The following is a 26393-nucleotide window of genomic DNA, read 5'->3' on the forward strand; positions in this document are numbered from 1 at the left end:
CCGGTGTGATGGGAAGCAGGGGAGCCATCTGTGACTGGTGAGAGCCGAGCTGTGTGTAAGGGGCAGGGGCTGACTGCTTCCAGACCTGACCTCACAGGGCATGCGGGGGGCTCCTAAAAATAGCCCATATGTGCAGAAAAAGCAAAACTTTCATCCTCCACAGCATGGATGCGAGTGAAAGCTTTGGGGACCCTGGATCCATACCTCGGATCGGTCACCGGGGCAAATAACCGCTGGGGAACTCGGCACAGTAAGCCGGGCTGCTTCATGAGGTGTATATAATATATATTTATATATAGCTTTTACTGAGTTTAGCGGGGAGCTCGTACATTGGAGGAACTGCCCCCTAAATCTGCCCTTTAATATGAATTCCAAAGTAGTGTTTTACAGGTTGCAGAGTTAACCCCTTAACAACGCAACCCTCTCACGGCAAACGCGACTTGGCTCTTTGCTTAACGTACTGCCGCGCCTGGAGTATAACTAATAATACCCAGTGAGCGTTGGTGCTGCCGTATACCGCTAATAGCAATGACATGATGTTGGATAAAGTCCTCGGGGATTAATGCTACGGCGTCCTGGGTGGCGCTTTGGTGGGGTAGAATAATTCGGGGGCATCCCTACGACGTGAGTTTAGTAGTTATACATTTGTATGTTTGGCATTAGAAGTTTTAAAAACCAAGAATTCTAAAGGGAATGCCCTGGAATGGGCAATAATTATTACATGTTTTATTACATGTTCTTCAGAACTGCGGAGAATAAGCATTTGCCTGAGATCTATCACTGATGATAAACAATGTATGGATTTATATATATATTGAATGCGTTGTGCGATGCCCAGAGACCCAGCGGTGTGACATGCTTGTGTGTTTCGCTGCGGCTAACGTGGATGATGACGGAATGAGTGGAATCGTAGGATGGATAATAGTTTAGAGAGCTCGTTCTGGAAGCAAATAGTTTTCAGAGAGACACGGACGTTTGTGCTACGTAAAGTTTTGGACTCCCTACGTCCATTGCATTTATCTCCACACGCCTAGCAAATGGTTATTTTTCATCCTGTACGTTATTTTGGGGTTATGATGTACTAAATATCAGGAAAGACTAAGGGATCTCGATATGTACGGCTTGGAGGAGTGAAGAGAGGGGTAGATGTGATGGTAACATTTAAATACATAAAGGGATTTAACAAAGTACAGGAGGGACGTTTATTTCGAAGGAGGAGAGATGTTAGAACGAGAGGTCATAATCTAAAACTAGAGGGTCAGAGGCTTAGATGGAATATAAGGGAGTTTTACTTTACTTAGAGCGTGGTGGGTACGTGAAACAGTCTTTCAGGAGAAGTGGTAGGCTAATACAGTGAGGACATTTAAACATACATGGGGCAGACCAAGATCTGATTAAGGTCTTGGCAGCAGGAAAAATGGGCAGACTAGATGGTCCAAAGGGTCCTCGCCTGCCCCTCGGGTCCTCGCCTGCCCCTGGGGTCCTCGCCTGCCCCTCGGGTCCTCGCCTGCCCTCGGGTCCTCTGTTTATTCAGTAACGCGTGTATTTAATTTCAGGCAGTACAGGCATAAATAGTGCAAGCTAAGGATCTACAAACATGGGTGGAAAAAATAAGAAAAATCGTCCCAGCAACGCTGCGGCTGTCCAGGGTGTGATCGCTTCGGCCAACAAGTCCAAGGCTGCGGGGGAAGACACGGCAAAGAAGCAGGGTGCAAAACCTGCAAACGTGGCTGCGGCTGGCAGGGAACCCCGGAGCAAGCAAGGTACTCATCGTAAATAACACTGCTCTGCGCAGTCCGTCTGGGGTTTGTTGTCCCATCAATCCTGAGCTCGCGGTGGATGACGATCTCTCTGTGTTTTTCTTTATTTTGTGACACTTTTTGTCATTTGTTTTTTAGGGCCTAAAACGTATACTTTTGGTACTTCAGCCGACTCTTCGATAAATCATGACAAGTCCGTGTTGAAGGTTTGTGCTGCCCTGTGTCGTTGATCGCAGTGTTGGAGTGATTACATGCTGCTGGATTTATTACATATGCCTCGGTTAGGTTCCTGGTAATTAAACAACTCGGGTTTGTAGGAAACCCAGACAAACGGTGCAGTTTCTTTTGAATTAGAATATGTCATTTTTATAGAGATACTGATTAAACCTCTCTAGTTACTGAAAACCGGAGTCATTGAGGACTTTTGAGATCCAGAGTTGGAAGCCACTTCTATACATACTGGTCGGTGAAATGGGGTTTGCTGTTTTCCTGGATGCCCTTCTTACTTCTATCCTTCTTATGGGTTTCATATTTTATATAGAGAGAAGACAGAAGCTTGACTCTTAGTCTAGAGAGTTTACTAAGACTGAAGGACACAGGAGGGCTTCGCGATCTGTCCTAGAGACTGAGAATTTAGATCAGGGGTTCTCAAACTGCGGCCCTCCAGCTGCTGCAGGACTACATCTCCCATAATGCTCCTTCAGCTAAGGGGCTGGCTGAGGAGTATGGGAGATGTAGTCCTGCAGCAGCTGGAGGGCCGCAGTTTGAGAACCCCTGATTTAGATGAAATGTTAACAGACATGACCTCGATTTATAGCCCATTGTGATCGGATGCGGTGAAAGCAGCGTTCTAATATCTCATTCCAATGTGTCCATTCCCACAGCTACGGGAGGAATTAAAGCAATATCTTACATGGCTCCATACCCAATAAAGACTATATTGCCCGCGGAGAATAATACGTTGCAGTAACCCATGCCGTGGGCTCCTTGTATTTATCCACTTCCATATTCTCTTTACAGGTGGTTATTGAGAACAAACTGGAGAAAAGAATCATTTCTCTCATTAACGAGCACAAGAGGCTAAACTGTGACCAAGGAACAGTGTCTGGGAGACTGACTTCCAAGAAGTTACAGGTTTGGTGTTAGAATATCACTTTTTTAGTCATCACAGCTGAATAAAAAGCAGTTTTTATGTATCTTTTGCTTTTTTATGTCCTTTAAGTGTATATAATGATTTACTTTATAAAGAGAGAGCTCTATATATGAAGAACAGAATTTGAAAATGTAAAATATGTTTATTTTGATCAATTAATTTAGCTTTATACTGCAAATGCTTCCTAACACATGAGACAGAGAGACACACAAGCAGAAGCAGCAGCGGCAGCGTGCGGGAAATCCAGTAGATCGTGGCAGCCGTGCCACCAAACACCACGATCAAACATGAAGATCGGGCGTCGGGTTACACAGAATTTACTGTGGGATTTTACTTCATCCTTTGATGTTGCTGCGTTATTTCTCCATGAAGATCGTATTAAGTGACTGCTTGTTCCGTCTCTGTGTTGTGATCCCGTCTAGGATCTGTACGTGGCTTTGCAGGAGTTGAGTTTTAAGTCCGAGCACATAGAAGAAGCGATGGCAAACACGGTCCTGTATGGAGGGGATCTGCATTCGGCGCTCGATTGGCTCTGCCTGAACCTGCCCGATGGTAACGACGCAGCCACTTAATCGCTCATATATCATAGATTTTAATTTTAAATAAATTAGCCTTTTCAATGACAAATGAGTTATTTGAGGTTGCACGGCCGGTAACTGCCATGAGCGCTGTGACCAGTATGGCTAGCGTGCTGCTGAAAGGGCTGCCGGGTTTAGGTTGCCATGCAGTGTATTTCTCATTCTGCAAATTCCATTTTTGTATATTGGCAAAAGTCATGTTCTCTTAGAGACATCCGTCCAACATATTTCTTCACAAGGGTATGTTTATAAGACAGGGTTTATGAATTCCACCTTTCATGTATCCATATTTTTTTTTTAGTGATTACTTATTTAACTCTTTCTACATAGCTCTTATTTTGCATTATATTCTGGGCTTTCGCTGGTGTTCCTAAAATGTGCTGCTTTATGGATGTCAACTCTTCTGGCAGGTAACCAGACCTTTTCCCAACAGATGCTTTACCAGAAGGGTTCAGCCAGCAGTTTGAGGAGGAAGAGAAGAGAACCCGAGCAAAGTATCAGCCTCCACCTCAGAGGCCGGAATCCAAAATATCCAACAATGGCAAACCTGATGAAGAACCTACAGTAAAGGTGACTTCATCATATCATGATTATTAATTTATAGAGTCCCACTAATACGATGTTTACTAAGTTAGTGCTGGACAAACTTTATTACAAGTTAGAACCTAGAATGAGATCAGTATTTTAATGATCTTTACTATGGAAAGGGGGGACTCAAGTTCCAACTCACATTTAAAGTTTTTTTTACTCCTGTGTGCAAGATAGATTTTTTGTGAGCAGGTTATTGAATTTTTCTCCAACTCACAGAGTAGAATGTGACAGGAGATAAGAACCTTGGCATTTAGTGGCCATGCCTCCATGAATGAGATACGGTGGGTAATACGGCGTTAGGTTAGCATCGTGCCTCTTATACCCCTTAGAGTGACCCTTTTTGTCTCTATGCACCTCCTATGTATGCATCTAAAGGGGTCCTGATCTGGTAATGCTTATTGTCATTTAACTTACATTTAAGGGTACGGTTTGTTTTTTTTTGCCTTGCAAGAACAATAATAAGACAGAGCTGAGCATGAAAGAGTGGATTCTGCGCTACGCAGAGCAAGGGAGCGATGATGAAGAGGAGGAAGGTGCGACCGAGGAAGATGCTGAAGCAGACAAATTTGATCCTGTGAGTAACTCAAATTATAAGACAGGAGTTTGATGCCGGTGAACAGAGGCAGCGAGTCACCCAGACAGCCTCTGGCACCCTGGCTTTCGAACCAGCGGTATGGTTGCCTGAAGGTGATGGAGGTGGTAGATATACAAGGCTTGGGTTAAAAGCTATTATGTTTTTAGAATGGAATAAATAATATGTTCAGAGAGTAATATGCCGCTCTGCTGGTATTGTTAATAACCTCTGCACTGATATCTTTGTTAGTATTTTGAAATTAATCTTCGGTGTTCAGACATCACATTTTTTTTTAGACTAGAAAGGTGTATCTCGAATAAGAACGTGACACCAATAAGAACTTCACTTATGTCATTTGAATACTATAAATAGTTAATTATAATTATGAATTAATTCATAGTTAATTAAAACATCATCTTGCTATCATAAATATCTCCAAAACAATTACACTGAAAAGCAAAGGCCCGAGCTACAGATAGTTTTGATAAATAAGTTTAGTTTTGCTAAGAGCTTTAGAAGTTTCCCCTTTATTCGGGAAGAGATCTGATGCGCTTTTGTTTGCCCAGAGGAATGTTGGTCAGTCTTTATCTCAAATGCTTTGCTGCTTCTCGTTGATGAATAAAATAAGCTGGTCCCTGTGTGATAAAATACTTTTTGAGTAGAATGAGAGGTACCTGGAACTGACGGCCAAGTTGCTTGATGTCAGAGCCGTGGCGGCCACCACCAAACAGGAGAAGAACAAGCTGGGACAGAGAGAGGCTCAGGAGAAGATAAGGAGTTATCAACAAGGTGGGGACCCACTGGTGGTTGGAAGTACAATCTTAAACCAAAAATAGTAGACCGAAAACAAACCTCAACATCTTCCAGTCCTTAATTAAGACCATTTTTACCCATAGACGCCTGTTACTGCTGATAATGACAAAATAAAACATATTATTAGTAAAGTTTTCCCCCAATTAAAATGATTAGCAAACCTTATATTAAGATTAGCATAATTCTTCTCTTTGTATAAGAGATGAAGTGAGTAAAGCCCCTTTTCCTGTGGACCTTCTTCTTGTTCTTAAAGGGAAACTCCAACCTTTTTTATTACCAGTATCATATTAAAAAAACGTTTTCAAAGGTTTTTTTGTGTGCATAATATAATGTTTTCAGACGGTTGCATATTAGCCATTTGTATGTTCCAGCTCTGTTATCTTGGCTGAATCTAGTAAACAAACACCCTGACCCTTCCCATACTGCCTTGTGATAAGCAATAGAATGGCCCGGTCTTAATCAACACACTGACTAGTGAAAGTCTATGGGGGTAAGGGTTTCATGGGTAAAGGTTTCATTGTACAAGCAGGATTTGATTGGTGTTGCCATAATGAATCAGCGCAGGGAGAGTCATCCTGAATATCACAGGACAGCAATGGCAGCCTCGGGTCTGCAGAGAAAGGAGGCTCATTGGAGCCGAATTCAATGACACCGATAATACTTTACTGTATACAGCATTGTGTTTCGTGCTTTAGGTGAAAATGTTTTGTTTGTTTGTTTGTTTGTTTTTTTACCATGGGGCTTCCTTACGGCGTTGGTCTCCATAGTATCTGTCTTTGTCCATAAAACAGGATCCAACAGCGCAATATGGACACAGCCTTCTCATAGTGTTGGAGACCAGCCCCGCACTAAAGAACAATTCGCTTAATCTTTTAAGAGAACGACTATGTTTCTGGACCGTTTCTAAGTATATGCTTCCCTTTGTTTCCTAAATTATTTCTCATTGTGCAATCATTTTCTTGCGCAGAAATGAAGAGTTTGGAGGAGCACCCAATGTTTAATCCTGCAGTGAAAGTGACAGAAGTGACATCTGAAAGTAAAAAGGCTCCTGCGCCTCGTACCGACGATGAGCATTTAAACTTCAACCTTTTTGAGACCTCTGGGGATGCTTCAGCTCCGGAAGCTAAAGGTACTGAGGACGGATATCAGAGGAGACGGAGAAGTGATCACTTTGTGTCTCATTCATACAAAACCTCATAATAACACCAAGCGGCTCACATCAGGTCTTTGCTTCTGGAATTCCAGGGCCAGTTAATGGGTCATTATTAGTTTGATTGTTACCATTATTTTTTTCCTTTTATGTTTGAATTACCCTTCCATCTTGCCCCTTTTAGTCATAGCACTGAGATAGTGTGTAGTTGGTAAATACCCTGACTGCAGAACCTGTTCAAACCTCGGGGTCAACGTAGCCCTTCATCCTTCTGAGATCCGTTGCTAATTGAGCGAATGTAACTTCTGAACACATGGGGTACGTGGGATCTTCGGGTACAAAGAGCATTTGAAGTCACGTCTCCCTCGTTACGTGTCATAGACTGATAGATGAAGAAGGACATTACAGATCATGAGTGCCACAGGCTCTTCGGGGTGTTATTAAGAGTAAAACTATAGAAAGAGAAAGTAGAAAAGAGAGAATCTTAATACTTAAAGTACCTATATTAGCGTAAAAAGATGATCACATTTTAAGCCTCTAATTGTTAGAGTTGTTAGACTCTTACATGGCATTTAGAGCAATATGGAAGTCCACTTTTCTACCACATTTTCCCCAAATTTTCATTATACCTAAATTAATATTTTATATCTATAATATTTTTTTATGCTTCAGCTAAAAAGAAGCCACCTCTTGATATCCGGAACTTTGACTACACGTCTCGCAGCTGGACGGGGAAATCCCCAAAACAGTTTCTGATTGATTGGTGCCGTAAGCACTACCCCAAGAGCCCAAACCCGTCCTTCGAGAAAGTGTCTGTGGGCAAGTACTGGAGGAGCAGGTACAACTTCCTAAGGATAAAAGCTTTAAATAGGAAATACATCTGACATATTATTAAGTGAATTATTGGGAATTAGATTGCATCTAATTATTTTTTTTTTTCCTTGATCGTTTTAGGGTTAAGATTATGAAATCAAGTGATGATGTCATGTCCGTGTGTCCCACCATCGTGACAGAGGATAGTATGCAGGCACAACATTTGGCTGCCACTCAAGCGCTGTACCAACTCACCAAAGGACAGGTTAGATTATATTACATAGATCGCTATTTATGTTATTTACCAAGCAGCCTTTGTCAATCACATCAAATTATTCCGGGGGGATATGTATAACCTTTGGTGAATTTCTCAGTTATTGCAAAGTCTAATATCATTTGCTCTGTTGATGTGGTTATCATATAGATTTTTTACTGGGCTTTGTAGAACATCATTGGGGTTTATTGACTAAAGGGCGAGTTTGCAGGAGTGTTGTGGCTTCGACTCCCTCACTTCGCTGCTCATTGTGAAGGGCCGACACGGACACGTATCAGGGCAAACCCTCCGGTAAACTGCACCAAATTGTGTAGTAATATACATGTAGATAGTTTAATGGCTGCTATATTCAGGGCCATTTTATTGCTAAATGTAATTTTTACTTTTGTAAAATATTCAGTCTCGATACAGGGAGCATTAAATTAAATATACTGCTGGGGGGGGGGATCATTAACCCTTCACAACAAAGCTCATCCATTTACCAGCTCACAATGCATTGTCATTAATGGGTTAAGGGACACTCCAGTTTCCTATGCAGCAGAGTCAATGAGTTGGGATTGGAGGGGCGAATGGGGGGCTTCTGCAGGGTCTCTTCATGCATTTGCAACGTGGGTCACTCGGCTGTCGTATGTATTGCAGCGCGTATGATGCTCGGAGAAGGCTTAATCATGGGCTCTAGCACCAAAAATAGCTTCAAACTCATACAGAAAGATGTCAGAGGTGTTTAAAGTAAACATACATCCAAGACCAGGTGGAACTGTCGGGACTACAACTATTGAGAAGACGTTATTGTATCGTTTATGACTCTGCGTTGCTTGGTTTGATCACGTTTATCTTTCGTTTCTAAGGCCGTTGAGTGGTCCGAATGTTGTGTAGTAACACGTTCTGTGCTTTATCGTAGTCCGTTCACATGCTGCTGCCCCCCACATACAGAGAAGTTTGGTTGGAGTGGAGCGATGAAGAAAAAAGCAAAGTTGAGCAAAACAAAATGGAGAGCAACAAACCCAGGGACCAGTTTATTTGCAAACTGCTGAATAAGCTAAAACTGCAGCAGCAGCAGCAAAAGCCCCGCAGGGAAACCAAAGCGTTCGAGGATCCAGAGGACTCCTGGGAAAACCTGGCCTCCGAGGACGATGTAAACCAGACGGCCGCAGATTGTTTGGGGGCCGAGAATCTGGCGCCCGTCAGAAGCCTGTTCCTTAAGTCTCGGGAATCAGGGAAGTATCAGAGACTCCTGAGCGAAAGGCAGCAGCTTCCCGTGTTTGCGCACCGTGACCTGATCCTGGAAACGTTAAACAGGCACCGGGTGATTGTGGTGGCCGGCGAAACGGGCAGTGGGAAAAGTACCCAGGTCCCCCAATTCCTGCTGGAGGATTTGCTTCTGAACCAGTGGAGCTCTGGGAAATGTAACATTGTTTGCACCCAGCCACGGAGGATCTCGGCCATGAGTCTCGCCACCCGGGTCTGCGAGGAGCTCGGCTGCGATTCTGGCCCAGGAGGAAGGGTGAGGACACCTAGAAGCCAGTCGCTATTTTAACCGTTACCTGATCAGTGGCTTCTCGGCTCAGACTCAATGTGCCAAGTATCTGGATTTGTTCCTTCATGTTAAGCTGCAATGAGACTCGAACCATACATTATAACATTCATTAACCCTTTTAACATCATGGTGTGTGCAACAGTGAAAGGGTTCTTTGTAAGAGGCTGGAGAGAGATCTAATGACCTAGAATATAACGCCATTCTCCCCTTATCCATCCGCTCTCCTAACCTGTCATCCTCCTTATAACACACTCCCCATGCGTAATATCATACATCTACCCCTTTCCTTATCTTGCTTACCCTCTCATGTAACGTTATAAAGCCTCCCAATGTAATGGAATATATCACCTGAACTTGTATGATGTCTGATTGTCTATGCGGCTTCTGTGTGTTTGGGATTCTTCTTTATTTACCGCTCTGCTCCTTGTAACGGAATGGCCTGAAACCAAACACAGGACTGGGGAATATACTACAAGTCTAGCACGGTGCCCCCTGTCCAGGATAGCTTTTGAGAGCATTGTCTGCATACAGATAAATTCATACGCTTAATAATGTTTTCTGTAACCTGGCTTGTTTCCAGAACTCTCTGTGTGGCTATCAGATCCGGATGGAATCGAGAACGGGAGAGTTCACCCGGCTCTTGTACTGCACCACGGGGATCCTACTGCGGAAGCTGCAGGAGGACAGCCTTTTGAGAAACATAACGCACGTCATTGTGGATGAGGTGAGTCGGCAGGGGGGTCTAGAACGGTTTGCTCAACCTTACTGGCTCTTAAGGGGTTAAAGTACCCAAAGACACTGCCCAGTCTAATTTGAATTAACCCAAGCGTATGTAAGAGCAGCCAATAAGGGCAAGCCACGAGTTTATTACTGGTGATCGGTTCGGTTTGTTTTAATACAGGTCCACGAAAGAACAGTCCAATCGGATTTCCTTCTCATCATCCTGCGCGAGATCCTGCGGAAGCGCTCCGATCTGTACCTGGTGCTGATGAGCGCGACGGTGGACTCCGAGAAATTCTCCAAATATTTCACTCACTGTCCCGTTATAAGAATTTCCGGAAGGACTTATCCCGTCGAGGTGTGTATCGCAGGGCTGTTGGGGGGATCACGGACGCTAATTTATATTCCTGTCAATGAGTTTTTAAGTAATTCCTAAAGCAAGCAGTTTTTGATTAATTAGAGTTACTGCGAAGAAGAAGCGAAAGCCGCTGCGAAGCGATGTAGACAGGGAGAAGGGCCGTGTTTCATATTGTAGAATTATATTGTGTTACGAACAGTGTGTAAAATCCGAAAAGCCTTAAACATTCATACAGCACCAAATATAACAGAATAATGCATTTTATGCTATTTTGTTTTCAAGCAAAAAAGTTAAATAGTTTGTTTTTTTTTGTTTGGATTATTTTATGGTTTTTTTCATGACAAATAGAAGCATTTCTGTGTTTTTTGATTGTGTGGAAGTTCTGGAGTAACATCAGGCGTTGTACAAAGTACCCGATTTCCCACTTTTACATAATTACCGAACTGTATGTTTTCTAAGTGTTCTATTGCGCTTTATTAAGAGATTTCTGTATACATTCACAGGTTTTCCACTTAGAAGAAATAGTTGAGGAAACCGGTTTCATTCTGGAACAAGACTCTGAATACTGTCAGAAATTCCTGGAGGACGATGAAGAGATCACACTCAGCATTACCAGCAAAGGGGGGGCTACGAAAAAATACCAGGTGCGCCTTCTGCGCATACTCTTTGTATTCTCTGCATAATCTCTGCGTTAGGCGGTAGAAGTAACAGAACGACTGTTCTTATCGGTGAACCGTGGAGCCTTAAGGTTTATTGGGGTGTATTCACTTAATGCAGAACTGTTCCAATGAGCTCATACACTGTATGTTAGGTAATGAAGATCTGGTACAGCAAGAACGTCAGAGATGGGACTGCAGGATACATCATGTGGGATTTCTATAAGTCATCTATGCTTTATGGGGGGCAACTCGGCCCTTCTTGCAGTATGTAGGGTCATTTTTGGACATTAAGTGGACCTTTGTTCACATGACTGTGTCTTTGTAGAGCTATGAAGCCCATAAATGATCGGTTTCTTAATACTCCTGCGGAATGTGTCGGTATTCCCACAATCTGTCTTTAGTTTGGCTCCCCTCCAGTTTTGTTGGAAAATCAATGGTATTTTTAACTCCCAAATTCTGCTGGAAAAGGGTAAGCGGTTCGGAGGGCCTGGTTTGAGGTTTATCCTAAGCAGACCCCGTGTCATTTCAGAGCAGCGCACCCCAATACGTAATGTTGTGGCAGCTAACACTTTATCGCCATCTTAGTCTATGCTTTCGCTCGGATACGGCAGGTATATTTCTGTTAAATAAACTTTTAATCAGGTTTTTGTTTAAATTTGAATTATTTTCCAGGAGTTCCTCCCGGGTCAGTCGGCTGCCGGGTCGGATCTGAGCCCGTATTACCAGAGGTTCAGCTCTCGGACGCGTCATGCCGTTCTCTACATGAACCCAAACAAAATTAACCTGGACCTGATCCTAGAACTTCTGGTTTTCTTGGGTACGTTGGGTGTTCTGTAAAGACAGGTTCACGATTGCATAAATTGTGCTTATTTTGTTTTGTAAAAGAAAAAGCCACCAGACCGCAGCTTGGGATGAAAAACAAGTTGCTGTCTGTGGTCCAGAAGACGTTCCTTAGTGATCCGGAAGCCATCGTTTTACTCTCTGTAATTCAGATAAAGGCCCCCAATACAGAAACATCGAAGGAGCTGTTCTGATCTTCTTGCCTGGCCTGGCCGACATACAGCAGCTGTACGACCTGTTGTCTGGTGATAAAAGGTTCAATGACAGAAGGAGGTAATTACTCTGAAAATCCACATTCTGGGGCTCAATGAGATTACATTTTAACCCCAAACTGCTCCGTTCTGTACAGCTGGCAAGAAAGAGTCAGTGTAGATGGTGGAATGCAGTACATCACATGTTGGGAATCCACATGACACACGTGTTTGTATGATTTGTCGGCTTCTCGGTCATATTAAGTCCAATTAATTCTCTTTAATTTGATAGCAATAGTGCCATTCCTTTACTTATATAACTGGAAGAAAACACCGACCTGGGCAAGAAATTCATAAATATTGCGTGCTGGATTTCCCCGTGTAGCGTTGTGATAACGGGGTGCTCATATTTGCCCACATTTTAAGGACAAGCTGCTAATTCTGCTTAATTCACACCTGGATATTTCTTTTTGTCCTCCTTTTAGGTATAAGCTAATAGCGCTTCACTCAATCCTTTCCAGCCAGGATCAGGCGGAAGCTTTCATATTACCTCCAGCGGGAACCCGGAAGGTAGCCAGGAGACTGTAATGACGATAGACCACCACGCCTGTCTTTAATCACACCCTAAAGCATTGTATAATCATTTTAGATCCATATACCAGACTTCTCAGTGTAATTTATTGTATGATTTTTTTTTTCCAATACTCTAATTTATTGACTATTTACTTGCATAATGTATCTTTACCTTTCACAGCGGACTAGTAGAGGTGCCAACTCTCAATATTTCCCTAATTTAGTATAATTTGGCTGATATTTTAAAGATACCGAAGCATAGTTAAGCCGGCTCTTTGCCTTGAGGTGTGCGGTGTCGAGGCTTAACAAAACTTCATTGATAGTAACATAATTAATTGTTCTGTATGCTAAACAGCATTTAATACCCAGACACTTTTTTTTGTTTTGTTTTGTTCATACCCGATCACTTTCATTGGGAATAACACCTTGATTTTCATATTAGCAGATATAGCAAAGGTTTGATTTAAACCAGTATTGTGCCAATATATATTAACCCCTTCAAGACCGGCATTTGGGTACGCGTACCCTTTTAAATTTCCTAGTTCTGTACCCGTGACTTGCTTCAGAAGCGATCGCGTGCACGGAACTGAGGGGGATTGGCTGCCACGGTCGATGGGGTCACCCAGCAGTCAGTAGCAGCCATCCCCTTCCGATCCCAGCGTTCAGAGCGACGCTGGATCGCGCACCATCAGTGACGTACCTGGAACGTCCCGGTCTGCCGATGTCACGTGACCAGGAAGTACCAGGTACGTCCCGGTCCTGAAGGGGTTAATAATATTTGAAGATGAAAAGGGATTGTCAAATTGAAACAGAACAACTAGTAGAGAAGTTGTGTTCAGCTGAATGTAAAATAAGATGTAGTTCTAAAGCCAATAGATGCTAGTACAGAAATCTATTCCGGTATATAATATAGTCGGTGATCTATATTTAGCTGAGTAAATGGTTTGGCCAAATATCGCATACCATAAGAGTGAATTCTTTGACGTAGAACGTGTTTGATTTGCTGGTGAAACTTGTGTTTGTTCCATAAATCACTTCTCTGCATTTTTAGATTGTATTGGCAACAAATATTGCTGAAACTGGTATTACCATCCCAGACGTGGTGTTTGTCATCGACGCCGGAAGAACAAAGGAAAACAGGTGACTATGGACCATCCTTTAATAACATGTTGAATATAAGGGTCATCAAACAAGTTATTACATTAATCCAGGTTACCGGTACGTGGCTAAACTACTTATACATGTGTTTGCCCCATTCAAATGGAAGACCTTTTATACATTATACATTATCTCAGTCTTTCTCAATCCATCTTTTCTTGAGCTAGAAGGCAAAAAAACTCCTCTCCTGCCGCCCGACATTTATTAGGATGAGGAATTATATTAACTGAATACATGATATGTACAAAACCATCTGGGAGGACCCTGGATATACCGGTTCATGTGGAGTAATATTTATAGTATGCTCGGTCTGTCTCTGTATTCCCTCATCTCCTAGCTCCCTGGTTATCGGGTTGTCACAAGTTGAGTCCCTGTTAATTTCAATGCGAGTTCCACGCACACTATCAGTGTTCCCGCTGTAAGGTTTATAATGGCCCTTCAGATGCCTTGCAGGATAACCCTGTGATAAAAGTGATCACGTTAATGCTCCAATCGCCCCCATGTTACTACTGTTTTGTAGCATTTCGTGACTCCGCGTCTCATCTCGTGTAGGTATCATGAGAGCAGTCAGATGAGCTCCTTGGTCGAGACATTTATAAGCAAAGCAAGTGCCCTGCAGCGCCAAGGAAGAGCGGGCCGAGTCAGAGATGGGTTCTGCTTCCGACTCTACACAAGGGAAAGGTAGTGCCTGGGTCTCTAATGCTTCGCTGTGGTTAAGGGGACGTCATTTGAGCGGTGTGTCGCGTAGAAGAAGTCAGAAGAGCGCTCAGAGGTTTAATATGAAAGTAGGACGTCCAGAAGGATTTACTAAAGCATGTAATATTAAGGCGGGACGTGGATAATAAATATCACGTTCTACGGTCCTCGCGCTCTACGGTCCACAAGCTCCTGCTCTTCAAGTCTTTATGTCGAGTTAATCACAGACAGAAGCATGCAGTGAAAGTTCTCAATCCAACAGTTTTACTGATCTGAAATATCTATGTTTTGGATTTTCTTTACAGATTTGAGTGTTTTTTGGATTACTCTGTCCCTGAAATCCTGAGAGTTCCACTGGAAGAACTGTGTCTTCATATCATGGTGATGTATTCTATCCACTCGATACTGTGTAGTGCAAATGACACCTTCCACCCCTAAATAATCAAAAAAGAGAGCACACGACTCTGCTATAACATATAAAAGCTATCGCTGCACAGCATGGTTTAGTTAAAACACCTATAAACAATACTACAATATACAATAATACAAAACTATAAATGTAGATATTTTTTCACACATTTATCCAACTGGTATGTGTTTTTTTCCTGTTTTTTATATATTTTGATACTTTGAGGACACAACAAATGTATCAGACTGTGAAAGTTTTTTATACAGAAATGATAATGATAAATTTCTGCTAATTCTCTTTCTAGAAATGTGACCTTGGATCCCCCGAGGACTTCTTGGCTAAGGCATTGGACCCCCCCCAGCTCCAAGTTATCAGTAATGCTATGAACGTACTGAGGAAGATCGGCGCTTGTGAGCCAACTCAACCCAAACTGACGCCTCTTGGCCAACATCTCGCTGCCTTGCCGGTCAATGTGAAGATTGGCAAAATGCTAATATTTGGTGCTATTTTTGGCTGCCTTGAACCAGTAGTAAGTGTGAAATCTTGTCTGTCCAGAACATCATACAACAGTATGTCAAGCCCTGCTGCAACAAGAGCCCTGCTACTTACCAGTGGGAGGGTCTTTTGTACTGCAAAGAGGAAGCGGAACCCAGCAGAGTTCACGTGACATCACATGACTTTGCTCCAGTCCTGCTTCCTCTGTGCAGTACCAGAAAACGCTGATGAGCTGCAGTGCAGGTAAGGGGGTGGGGAGGGTGTTTGAATGAGTATGCGTGATTGAGGGAATGAATCTGGGAATGAATGAGTATATGAATGAATGAGTGTGTGTGTGTGTGATATCATGGATCATGGAAGTGCTGGAACCTAGGCATGATGGGACTGTGATTGCTGTTAGCAATCACACTCCTATCATGCCAAATCAGCCAGTACATGCCTAGCTAGCTGCTCCCCTTGTGTATTGAAGCTGCCAGCAGTATGGGGTCTGCACATCACTTACAGCCACCCTGTACCAGCATGTACTGGCTGACTTGGCATGATAGGAGTATGATTGCTAACAGCAATCACAGCAAGCACAGTCCTATCATGCCTAGGTACCAGCATTTACTGGTTGCCTGCCTGGGTATGATAGGCATGCCAAGTCATATTGCTAATTGTTTTTGTCCAATTGTGGTGTGTTACCTACTTTTATAAAAAATTTCAGTTTTTATTATTATTTTTAAAGGTGCGGGGTCATTTTCGGTTTTGGCTAAGTGAATGTTTTGGTCCAGAAGTTTCATTTTGGTGCATCCCTAGAATAAAAAGAACTATTTCATTTTTAATTATCCTGCATTTGTAGTCATAACACTTTCTAGACCCAGAAATCAGTGAGAGGAAAAGTAAAGGTTTTGTGTCATTTACTTTATTTTAATCTGCGTATTTTATTAAAGGCCATATTTTCTCACAGTGAAAAATGAGTGCGGCCCTCGCACGTATACAATTCTGATGAAGTGGCCCACTGCAGAAAAAACTTGGACACCCCTGTCATACAACAAACATGCCTTCTACATATTCACCAAAATCTAAACACTGATATTGGGGAGGGTGTGTGACAAGTATGTGCAAGACTAGAGAAGGGAAACTTTTTATATTTCAGATTTAAAATCTATTTAGGCATTACGAATTGTTTTATTTTCAGAATGATTGTTTTTAAATACTCCAATCATTCATGCGGAGTCATAACTATTCTGATGTTTTAATGAAGTTTCTATTAGCAGTAACAAATCATTCTAATATGTGACACGGATCATTACATTTCTACGAATAGGCAATTCTGGCTGCCACGATGACTGAAAAATCACCGTTCATTACGCCAATTGGTAGAAAGGATGAGGCGGATTTGGCTAAATCCTCCATGGCCATTGCAAACTCAGATCATCTGACCATCTTCAGCGCTTATGTAGGGTAAGAAAACCTTGTCAAAGAACAGTACTTAACGTATCCAATATATATGCTTCAGATATTTTCTGACATCCTTCATAATTACTCATCCCCCGTCCTGGCTCCTCCGTCTGAAGCTGTGAGGACATTCCAGCTTCCAGCAAAGTGGGGACAACAGAAGTTAGGGGAGGAAGGTCTCTTTTTTTAGTTCTGGGAATAAATCTATTGGTCTTTCTGACAACTCTACGCCAGACTTTAATGCATTTTACTTTATGAAGTTTGGCGAGTGTTGAGTTTTTCATTGAAGTTATAAAATTAAACCTTTGTCTCATTTTCCTCCTACCCGCTTCTTCTGAAGCAGGAATCGTACTGAGATCAGGGAGATCTGCTTTCTTGGTCACACCGCGTGATCAGCCGAAGTGGATCATGACATGCTTCTCAATGAAAATCGCTTTATACTGTAGCACTTTCTCTGCTTCTCCCCAACCAACTAATTGGAAAGGCAGAGATTAACGCTGACTTTAATCCCATTCACAGTGGAGTCCATGTGGCATCCCTGTTACTTTTGTGCATTATACTCGGATGGGAAGCTGAAGCGCTCCTTTAAAACTGCGAGAATATCCTACAGAAATGCACTTTTGGGGAGCCTCGTGGATCAGGATATGTGGCGGCTGCGCTAAATAATTGCCTTTTCTCACCAGGTGGAAGACGATGCGGACAGAAGGGTACAACTCAGAAATAAGTTACTGTAGGAAGAACTTTCTCAACAGAAAAGCATTATTAACGATAGAGGTAATCTATCAGGATCTAGTTACGGGCAACTAGATCTAACCCAGAAATCAACTGAAATGTACAGTTCTGCTACTTACATGATACTTACTGAGTTATTTTCATTAATTGCAAAGCCCATCAATACCAGCAATAATACGACCTGATAAAGCCGCTAAGATACAATGTTTGCAATCCAAAATACATTGTTGGCCCATGTTTGCTTCATGGAGAGACGATCATAATTTGCATATCTGACTCCAATTAAGATGAGGCTAAATAATTTAGCATTGTATTATCATTGTATTATTGTGTTTTTGGCGTTATTGTATTATTTTAATATTGTTAGTGTTTATTCAGGACAGGTGTTTTTGTTTTTTTAAGGATGTAAAGCAAGAATTGATACGTCTGGTACGAGCAGCAGGGTTTGAACTCCCCAAATCTGTAGCCCCAAAGGAGCATTACTGTCTCGGGGCCAAGAAGACGTTATCTGCCCAGGAAACCTCCCTCCTTAAGGCTGTTCTGACGGCCGGGCTCTATGACAATATAGGAAAGATCCTGTTCACGAAGTCCGTGGATATCACTGAGAGGTTTGCGTGTATGGTGGAGACGGCACAAGGAAAAGCACAAGTCCATCCATCTTCCGTGAACCGAGACCTGCAAACATATGGCTGGCTTCTTTACCAAGAGAAGGTACAAACGAGTGTTCTGCTTCAGAGCAAAGCTCTGACCGACTAATGGACAACACAGTTGAATACCCGCTAAGCGTCTGAGACCATAACAGGGGCTTCCCCTTTTATGGTCTCCGACGCTTAGCGGGTATTCAACTGTGTTGTCCATTAGTCGGTCAGAGCTTTGCTCTTTTCATTTAAAATGCATTTTCCATTTGGAAAAACTTATTTTGTATGCAAACCTTTTTTTTTTTATTCCACAGGTTAAGTATTCTAAGATTTTCCTGAAGGAAACTACATTGGTTTCTCCCTTTCCGATTCTTCTGTTTGGGGGAGACATACAGGTCCAGCATCGGGAGAGACTGTTAACCGTGGATGACTGGGTCCATTTCCAGGTAAGGCGTGATGGTGGTCATCAAACAATACGAGAGACCGGTGAAACTTTACCAACTTGTCTATCGCTTAGCACAGGGTTATCAATTCCAATGCTTGAGATCTGGAATCAGGCCAGGGATTATGTGTATTCTCGGCTAAAAGCAAGTTGTTTAGTGAGATGCCTGTGTCTAAGCTGTAATAGCCACAAAATTTGGCCTGTTTTGTGGCCCTTGAGGGCGGGGGTTATCCTTGTTATCCACATAGATACTGTCTTAATCAATCCGTTTTAGTTGACATTAGCAGTTGACCTGTGCATGTTAAGTAGAATCAATTGAGACACATGTTTTGGTTTCTCCTTGCCATGCTTGAGTGTTTCTTTCTCTTTATACCTGTCTGGGGAAAAGCCATTAGTAACGTATGAATATATTCCTCCCCCCCAGATATCTGTGCTAATAACTTTAGTAAACAACTGCAGAACTGTGAAGAGCCTCGTGTGGTCTGTAGGCAGAGTCCGGGTCTGCTTGGGCTGATTGTAAGATTCCAGTACAGTCTTCACTGAGAATCCATGGGCAATGGAAGAAAAACTCTCCATGAAATGTCTTTACTGGGCCTTTGGTGGATAATTGACTAGTTTCAAATTAGAACATTGAAAGATAAAGAGCAATAGTCGGGTTTTATGAGGGATGCCACCAGCCCCCTTTCACTATTGATTTGTTAGGAAACGTGAATAATGTGGAACATTTACAATACGCACTTGCTGTGTTTTCAGGCTCCTGTAAAGATCGCAGTGATTTTTAAAGAGTTACGAGTCTTAATTGATTCCGTTTTAAAGAAGAAGCTTCAAAATCCCAAAATGTCCCTTGAAGGTAAGTTTTTTTTGCAGCAGAAATTCAGATTTTATTGTGTAAATTATGAGATTTGTTTGAAAACTTAAAAAAAGAGAAAACAAATATCTCCGCTGTAACCGGCCCATTGAGCAGTGTGATGCTGGGGGGCCTGATTAGCCAAGAAAATGGGCCAGAATATATCACTGGCCCTGATACATAAATATTATACAACCCGCTAACCAACCCACCCCAATAAATACACCAAACTAGTGGAAATGAGCAGCCCCCCCCCCCCCGGCATGTCGGTTTTGATCTCCATTGCTTTATTTCCCAGTATAATTTGTATTGTAATTGGTATTTTTTTATTTTTTCACAGATGATGAGATTTTAAACATCATTAAAGAACTAATAAAAAACGAACCGTAAGGAACATAGGGCTCCAATCCAAAGGATTGTTCTATTAGGACGCTGGTGTGAAGCATTTAGAAACCGTGGGGGTCCGGCTCTGCTCTGCGCACGCTTGGTGGGGTTTCACCTTGTCGCTGTTGCAGCATTAACGAGATTGTTAACTTTTTTTATCTGAAACTATAAAAAGTATTGTTGAATATTCAATAAATACACAGTGCCATCCCAGTTTGCCTCGTTGTTATTGTCTAAAAATATATGCGTTATGTGAACGCATATGTGAGTATTTTATGAAGCATTATGATCTCTAACGGCTACTGGCTGAATTTCACAGCCAAAGACATCTTTGACCCTGGTTGAAAATGTTCTGAATTTGAAAAAAAACAATATGCATACCTTTTTTTGTTTGTTTTTTAAAAAAAAAATTGGAAGTTTCGGGGGGGACAACAAATTTCTTTTGTGACGACTATGTTTCATTTGGGGCTGTTTTGAGCTGGTGGGTTGTTAAATACCCCAAAAAAGCATATATTTTCGGAGAGAAGACAACCCAGGTATTTCACTGGGAGCATTTGAACACTTACCATGAAAGCAGTTGGTAACCAATCCCTGGCAAACGGAGCTGTAATGTTAATTTGTGTTGCTGCATATCCAGGTTACAGTAATCCCCCACATTACATAGTTTATGTATAATTTTTTGAAGGATGAATTTTGCTACTAAGAGGCACCATAATTGCCATTTGCCACCAGGCCATAGGCTGTGAAACCATAGATAAGGAATCTTTTATTAACATTTCTTTCTGCCAAATACTGTGCTTTGACCTCACCGTGCTATTTCAGCGTTGTCCAGTAGAGGGTGCTATGTACTATGTGATCAATCACTGACTCTCTCAATAACTACAGGAATGTAAATTAATAACTCGGTCTGGGGAGATTTATTTACAAAAGTAATTTATTAATGTGGGTCTGATGATTGCTAAACTGCTGTGGACCCTCAAATACAGCCTTAGGTATTCTACATTGTCAGCTTGCGATCAGGGCCCTCTATACCCAGGGGTCAACAAATTTGGTTTGGATCTAGGAGCCAGCCAACAATTTAGGAGCCAACTTTTTTTTTTTTCTTCCCGCATCACGTTTTTATTTTCATATATTAACTCCTGGTTTGCAGTTAAAGAATGCTTATTGGGGCAATACAACATAAAACATAACTTTCTAGTAACATTCTACACACACATACACACTGATGCTACAGTACACGCACTCACAGACTGACTCTACCACTATACATACAGTTGTGCTCAAAAGTTTACATACCCTGGCAGATAATGTGAAATGTTGACATTGATTTTGAAAATATGACTGATCATGATTTATTTAAGGCTAGTGATCATATGAAGCCGATTATTATCCCATAGTTGCTTGTTTCCTTTTTAACTCATGATAACAGATATCACCCAAACGGCCCTGATCAAAAGCTTACATACCTTTGAATGTTTGGCCCTGTTACAGACACACGAGGTCACACACAGGTTAAACTGGCAATTAAAGGTTTATTTCCCACTCCTGTGGCTTTTTTAATTGCAATTAGTGTCTGTGTATAATAGTCAATGGGTTTGTTAGCTCTTCTGTGGATGCTCTGAACAGGCGAGATACTGAGCCATGGGGAACAGAAAAGAACGGTCAAAAGACCTGCGTAACAAGGTAATGGAACGTTATAAAGATGGAAAAGGATATAAAAAGATATACAAAGCCTTGAAAATGTCAGTACTGTTTAATAGACTTGTGCATTTGTATTCGGGAGAACGTGAAAACGAACACGAATGTTGAGTTTTCATTGTTTAAACCGAATACCTAATAAACTAATATGGTGGCGGGTATACGTACACAAACACGAAGACGCACAACACGAAGAATCTCGGTGTTTGTCTTCGTTAATATCTCCTAGCTACTCTCCCTGGTCCCTTCCCCCATAAAAGTCACTGCCTCTAGCCTACCTTGTCTACATCGCATTGCAGGGGCTAGCGGGAATCTGTAGGATCGCACCAGGAGTTGAAGGTCCGTCAGAGGGACTCTATTGGTCGCTGGCAGGGGCTTCCTCTGGCATCAGTCAATGAAGGGCAGCTGTCCTTCTTTGGTTAATGCTGGCAACTAGTAGAGTCGCTCATACGGACCATTAACTCCTGGAGCCTCCCCAGGCCAAGTTTCGGTGTCAGAAGTTAATGGTCCATATGACCGGTTGCCGGCACTGAGCTCCTCTGGCATCAACCATCAGAGGAGGCTCCAGCCGGCGGCCAATATAGAATGAAAATATTCTATATAGGAGCAGAGCAGGCAGGGGATCCGTTCATGCCACTGTCACTGCTTTATGTGACGCTGCTGTGCTGAATCTGAGCATTTTACACACAATAAAACAACAAAGCCCTAAATTAAATAACAACCAGATAAGGGACCCTCTAAAATGCCCTAAAGTAACAGGATGAAGCTCAGATTGAGGGTTAGTTAATGACTACAGGGCCACTTTGGTTAAATAAGCTGCTCAGGTTTAGTATGTTGCCGATGGGAAAATATCCTGTGCTGGCATCTGATGCTGTCCATGGTGCTGAACGACCTCCTCTTCATTCAGAATCATCGTCAGCTTCAAAGGGCAGTGCAGAACATTTTACCTTTACACACTAAACCTGCACAACTCCCATCACTACTTCCCATCACTTATTGACAAACATCACAAGTTACAGTAAGTAACCAGCAATGCCAATAAATACATGAACATGATTTAATGACGGTTACTATGTTACCTCTACAAATCCTTTAAACTGTTAATAAAGAGTTGCAAAGTATTTTCCAAGTATTTTCTGCAAGTTTATAACACTGTCGATGAGGACGGGATTATAAAGTCTGTTTATGTATTAATCCAACTGTTCAGCAATGAATTGACGGTTCTGTGAGCCGTACGTATTATTGTAATAGTAACTAAATTATACTGATTGAAATGGCTCTATATGGAAATTTACTGGAGTTTAATGAAGACACAGATAACTGCTCATCTTGGCCAGAAAGGTTTGACCAATTTCTGAGTGCAAATCCAGTATAATCTGACAAACAAGTAGCGGCATTTCTTACTGCTGTTGGATCAAAGACTTATAAAGGTTCTGCGTGATTTATCCAGATAGACCGGGGATAAAAACTTTGGCTGAATTGTTGAGAACTCTTCATAATTTTTGTCAACCTAAACCTTTAGAAATTGCAGAGAGATTTAGGTCATCGCATTCGGGAATTTATCATCCACACGCTCATTCGCAGATCATCTCTCCACTGCATTAAGAGATATGTTTGTTATTGGCCTTAAGAATGAGGTTTTACAAAAAAAACTTTTAACTGAAGATGGCGTAACATTGAAAAGAATGATAGAAATTGCAACCGTAATGGAATTAGCTATAAAAGACACAGAGCCACTACAATGCCAGTCTACAAGGACTAGAAGTGAAGGACAGCAATTGCTGCAAATAAATGAAATAAATAAATGAAATCAGCAGGTACAATACACGTCCAGGCAGCAGCTGCTACGCTATAGATGTGCAGGACCAGGGCGTGATGCACGAAGTTGCAGATTTAAGGACAATACATGCTATGGATGTGGAAAATGTAAAAAGGGCCTGCGGTGCCATGCCAGCTACAGAAACTAAAAATACACGAGCAAAGCGGTCTATGTGAATACAGAATGTTTAAGTTCAGAAGATGAAGAGAAACGTAACAATTCATCAGTTTATGCCGTTAGCGCAAACTGCCAGCTTTGGCTGTTTCAGTGAAGGCTGAGGGCCAGCCTGTGACGATGGATTCAGACACAGGAGCAGCAGTATCTACTATGACAATTAAAGAACGGAATAAATGACAGCTACATATTAAACTAAAACTACAGATTATAGATCGTGCTCGTGTACATGTTACATATCGAGATAAAACTCAGAAACTCCCGATTGATATCTTGAAGAAAGGTGGACCTCCACTATTTGGCAGAAATGGGATTGCTGATCCCTGAAGTTTGTCTAAAAAGCTGTTATTCACTGCCCACAGTCTGTGCCGTGTGCGTTAAAGGAGAGTGTGGAAAAAGAACTCACTAAATTGGAGAGTATGGGTCTCATCACACACGTTCATCACAGTGATTGTACCAGTTCGTAAAAAGAATGGTGAAAGATGGAGATTACAGGACGACACTTAATTCTCAGCTGATGGGGGATACATATCCGTTGCCAAGGACAGACGAAATATATGCATCACTAGACGGTGGGAAGTTATTTACAAAAATCGATCCCAAGCAAGCATATCTGAAGATTGAACTTCATCCAAACTCACAAAATGTACTTACCTTCAACACTTACAATCGAATGGTTTTTAGAATGGCACCTGCAATTTGGCAACAAAGGGTGGACAGTATGCTGGCAGGAACTCCACGCATGCTGATGACGGGAAGATCCATGGAAGAACACGAAGAGAATGTGGAACTGGTACCGAGTCGTCTTGAACAGCATGGACTAAAAGCAATTTTGGAAAAATGTACACTTTATGGCCCCCAAATTAGAATGTGGAATAAGAACAGAAGACAAAGTATCTGCGCTTGTTGAAGCTCCACCACCAAAGGATGTGTCTCAGTTACGCTCTTATTTAGGTTTACTAAATAATTATAATTCAGCCCACACGTTACACCCATTACATGCTTTGCTTGAGAATAACACAGAACGGGTTTAGTCTGAAAGCTGTCGATGTGCTCGAGAAGTCAAAACAGAAACTTTATCGAGACTTTTAGTGCACTTTGATTGACATAAACCGCTGATGCTAGCTTGTGATGTAACCTGTCAGTATACACGCTGTGTAGGTGCATCTCTGGGACAAATCATCTCCTTCGGTCTCTTCGTGACGGCTTCAATTTCTCAATTGCAGCTTCATATCCGCACCGCAGAGATCACCATTGATCAGCAATCACAAAGCATGCAACAATTATTTTAAAGATCATTAACTCTTGCAGCTGCTGCCATTAGACCTGGATATCTAATACCTCATTCCTCTGTTGGTTTACTCTTTATTAGGACATGAGCTACAGTTAGGGGATGGAGATCTGGCTGGCTATTTAGGAAGGAACTGACCTTTGAGATAAACACAAATGACTTTTTGTGAGCGGAGACATTTCTAGGTAGAGTTGGTCTTGTATGATGCATACTGTAGATCATTTCTTGAAAGCCGTGATATTGATTAATCGGTGTTAACTATATTATATGGAGAGTTTTAGTGCTGGGCTCGCTCTTACAATACAAAAGTGATTGCCTGTAAAAAAAAACCACATATTCTTTATGGTTTAAGAATGTTATATTGCTATTTCCCAAATTTGTATCAATATAAACCGTGTCTCTATTATTATGTACAAAATATAAAAATATAAATAAAAATGACAGTAAAAATCAGTGCAAAAAACGTACTACCCAATAGTACAATTCATTCAGTAATCATCACATCCTAGTTACGCAAATTAGTCCAACGCAGAAATATATTATGTTTTCAGTAAATTTATATTTTACTATTCAAACAATGCAAAATTAACAAGAATGCAAAATTCCCCAATAAATATTAGTACTTCATGTACAACATGAACCCTTTTGGTTGCAGCAGTGTCTAAAAGTCACTTTCTTCCTGTTATTGGGAAGTTTTTACAGGAATAAGACAGTTTTCAGCTATCCACATCCATACTCTTGTCACGGAGGTCACCTGGCAGAAGGCAGCGTAAGGAATCTTGGTTTCAAGTGACGAGTTAGTCTATCCTGTCCATGCACTCCCTTAGTAAACCGTAAGGGAAGCCCCCATGTGGTTGTAAGAGATACTCGGAACTGCAATAAAATACCTTTCTTAATAAAACTCGAAACACGGAATAAATAGGCCGACGACTTTTATTTAGCTTTAAAACATAACAATTATTATCCAAATAATAATAACCTGCAACAAAAACTCTTGGCCCAATGCCAGAGTTTATAAATAAAATATTAAACAAAGCCAACCACCCTAAAGCCAGAGGGCTCACCAACTGATATCCAGTTCACCCAAGCCGCCACGAATGAACAAATACAACCATTTGTGGCCAAACCCCATAAAAGCCACGGTCTGTTCCACCCTACTTTGCAAATCAAGATTAAACATGTCATCCAATGTCTGATACATAGCTTCTTTGCGTAGCTCTTTTCTCCGCCTAATAAACAAATGAATGTCCAACAATCCCTACATGCTCTGGATGTTGACCTAGAAGAGATTTTTTATTAGTAAATCATAAAAGATTAGGTCTAACTCAAAAAGGACTAGAATCCCATCTCCTTATTCTTTTGATAACTGATTTATTTAGACCTAACAGATTCTAAATGAATGCGTTGAGAAGTTTTACTTACCCATACCTAGCGCTGAAAAGGATTTCTTACGCACGCTTCTAAATTGAAAATTAGTCAAACCTGACCTATGCATTACCCAATTTCCCAATACCTCTGGCCTGATGGCACAAAATAATTCTGCATTCTTAACCGGACAACTTTACCCAATTCTAACCAACAGCCCC

General features: G+C 41.7%; 1 protein-coding gene across 1 annotated transcript; it reads left to right on the top strand.

Moving 5' to 3' along the window:
• Positions 1 to 1597: 1597 nt before the first annotated feature.
• On the top strand, positions 1598 to 19831 carry LOC149278783 (ATP-dependent RNA helicase dhx29-like). Its single transcript, XM_089501716.1, has 27 exons — positions 1598 to 1763; positions 1899 to 1966; positions 2781 to 2894; positions 3336 to 3465; positions 3925 to 4061; positions 4534 to 4656; positions 5319 to 5445; positions 6437 to 6598; positions 7292 to 7457; positions 7574 to 7697; positions 8608 to 9210; positions 9824 to 9967; positions 10145 to 10321; positions 10825 to 10965; positions 11653 to 11797; positions 11973 to 12093; positions 12497 to 12581; positions 13636 to 13724; positions 14295 to 14423; positions 14744 to 14819; positions 15152 to 15376; positions 16652 to 16788; positions 17466 to 17556; positions 17917 to 18225; positions 18467 to 18598; positions 19348 to 19444; positions 19782 to 19831. The coding sequence occupies exons 1-27, from the start codon at positions 1598 to 1600 to the stop codon at positions 19829 to 19831; spliced, it is 4068 nt and encodes a 1355-aa protein (XP_089357842.1).
• The last annotated feature ends 6562 nt before the right edge of the window (positions 19832 to 26393 follow it).

The sequence above is a fragment of the Sceloporus occidentalis genome, unplaced genomic scaffold, assembly GCF_023333645.1.
Source record: "Sceloporus occidentalis isolate IW3139 unplaced genomic scaffold, rSceOcc1.0.p SCAF_180, whole genome shotgun sequence".
NCBI classification, from domain to species: domain Eukaryota; kingdom Metazoa; phylum Chordata; class Lepidosauria; order Squamata; family Phrynosomatidae; genus Sceloporus; species Sceloporus occidentalis.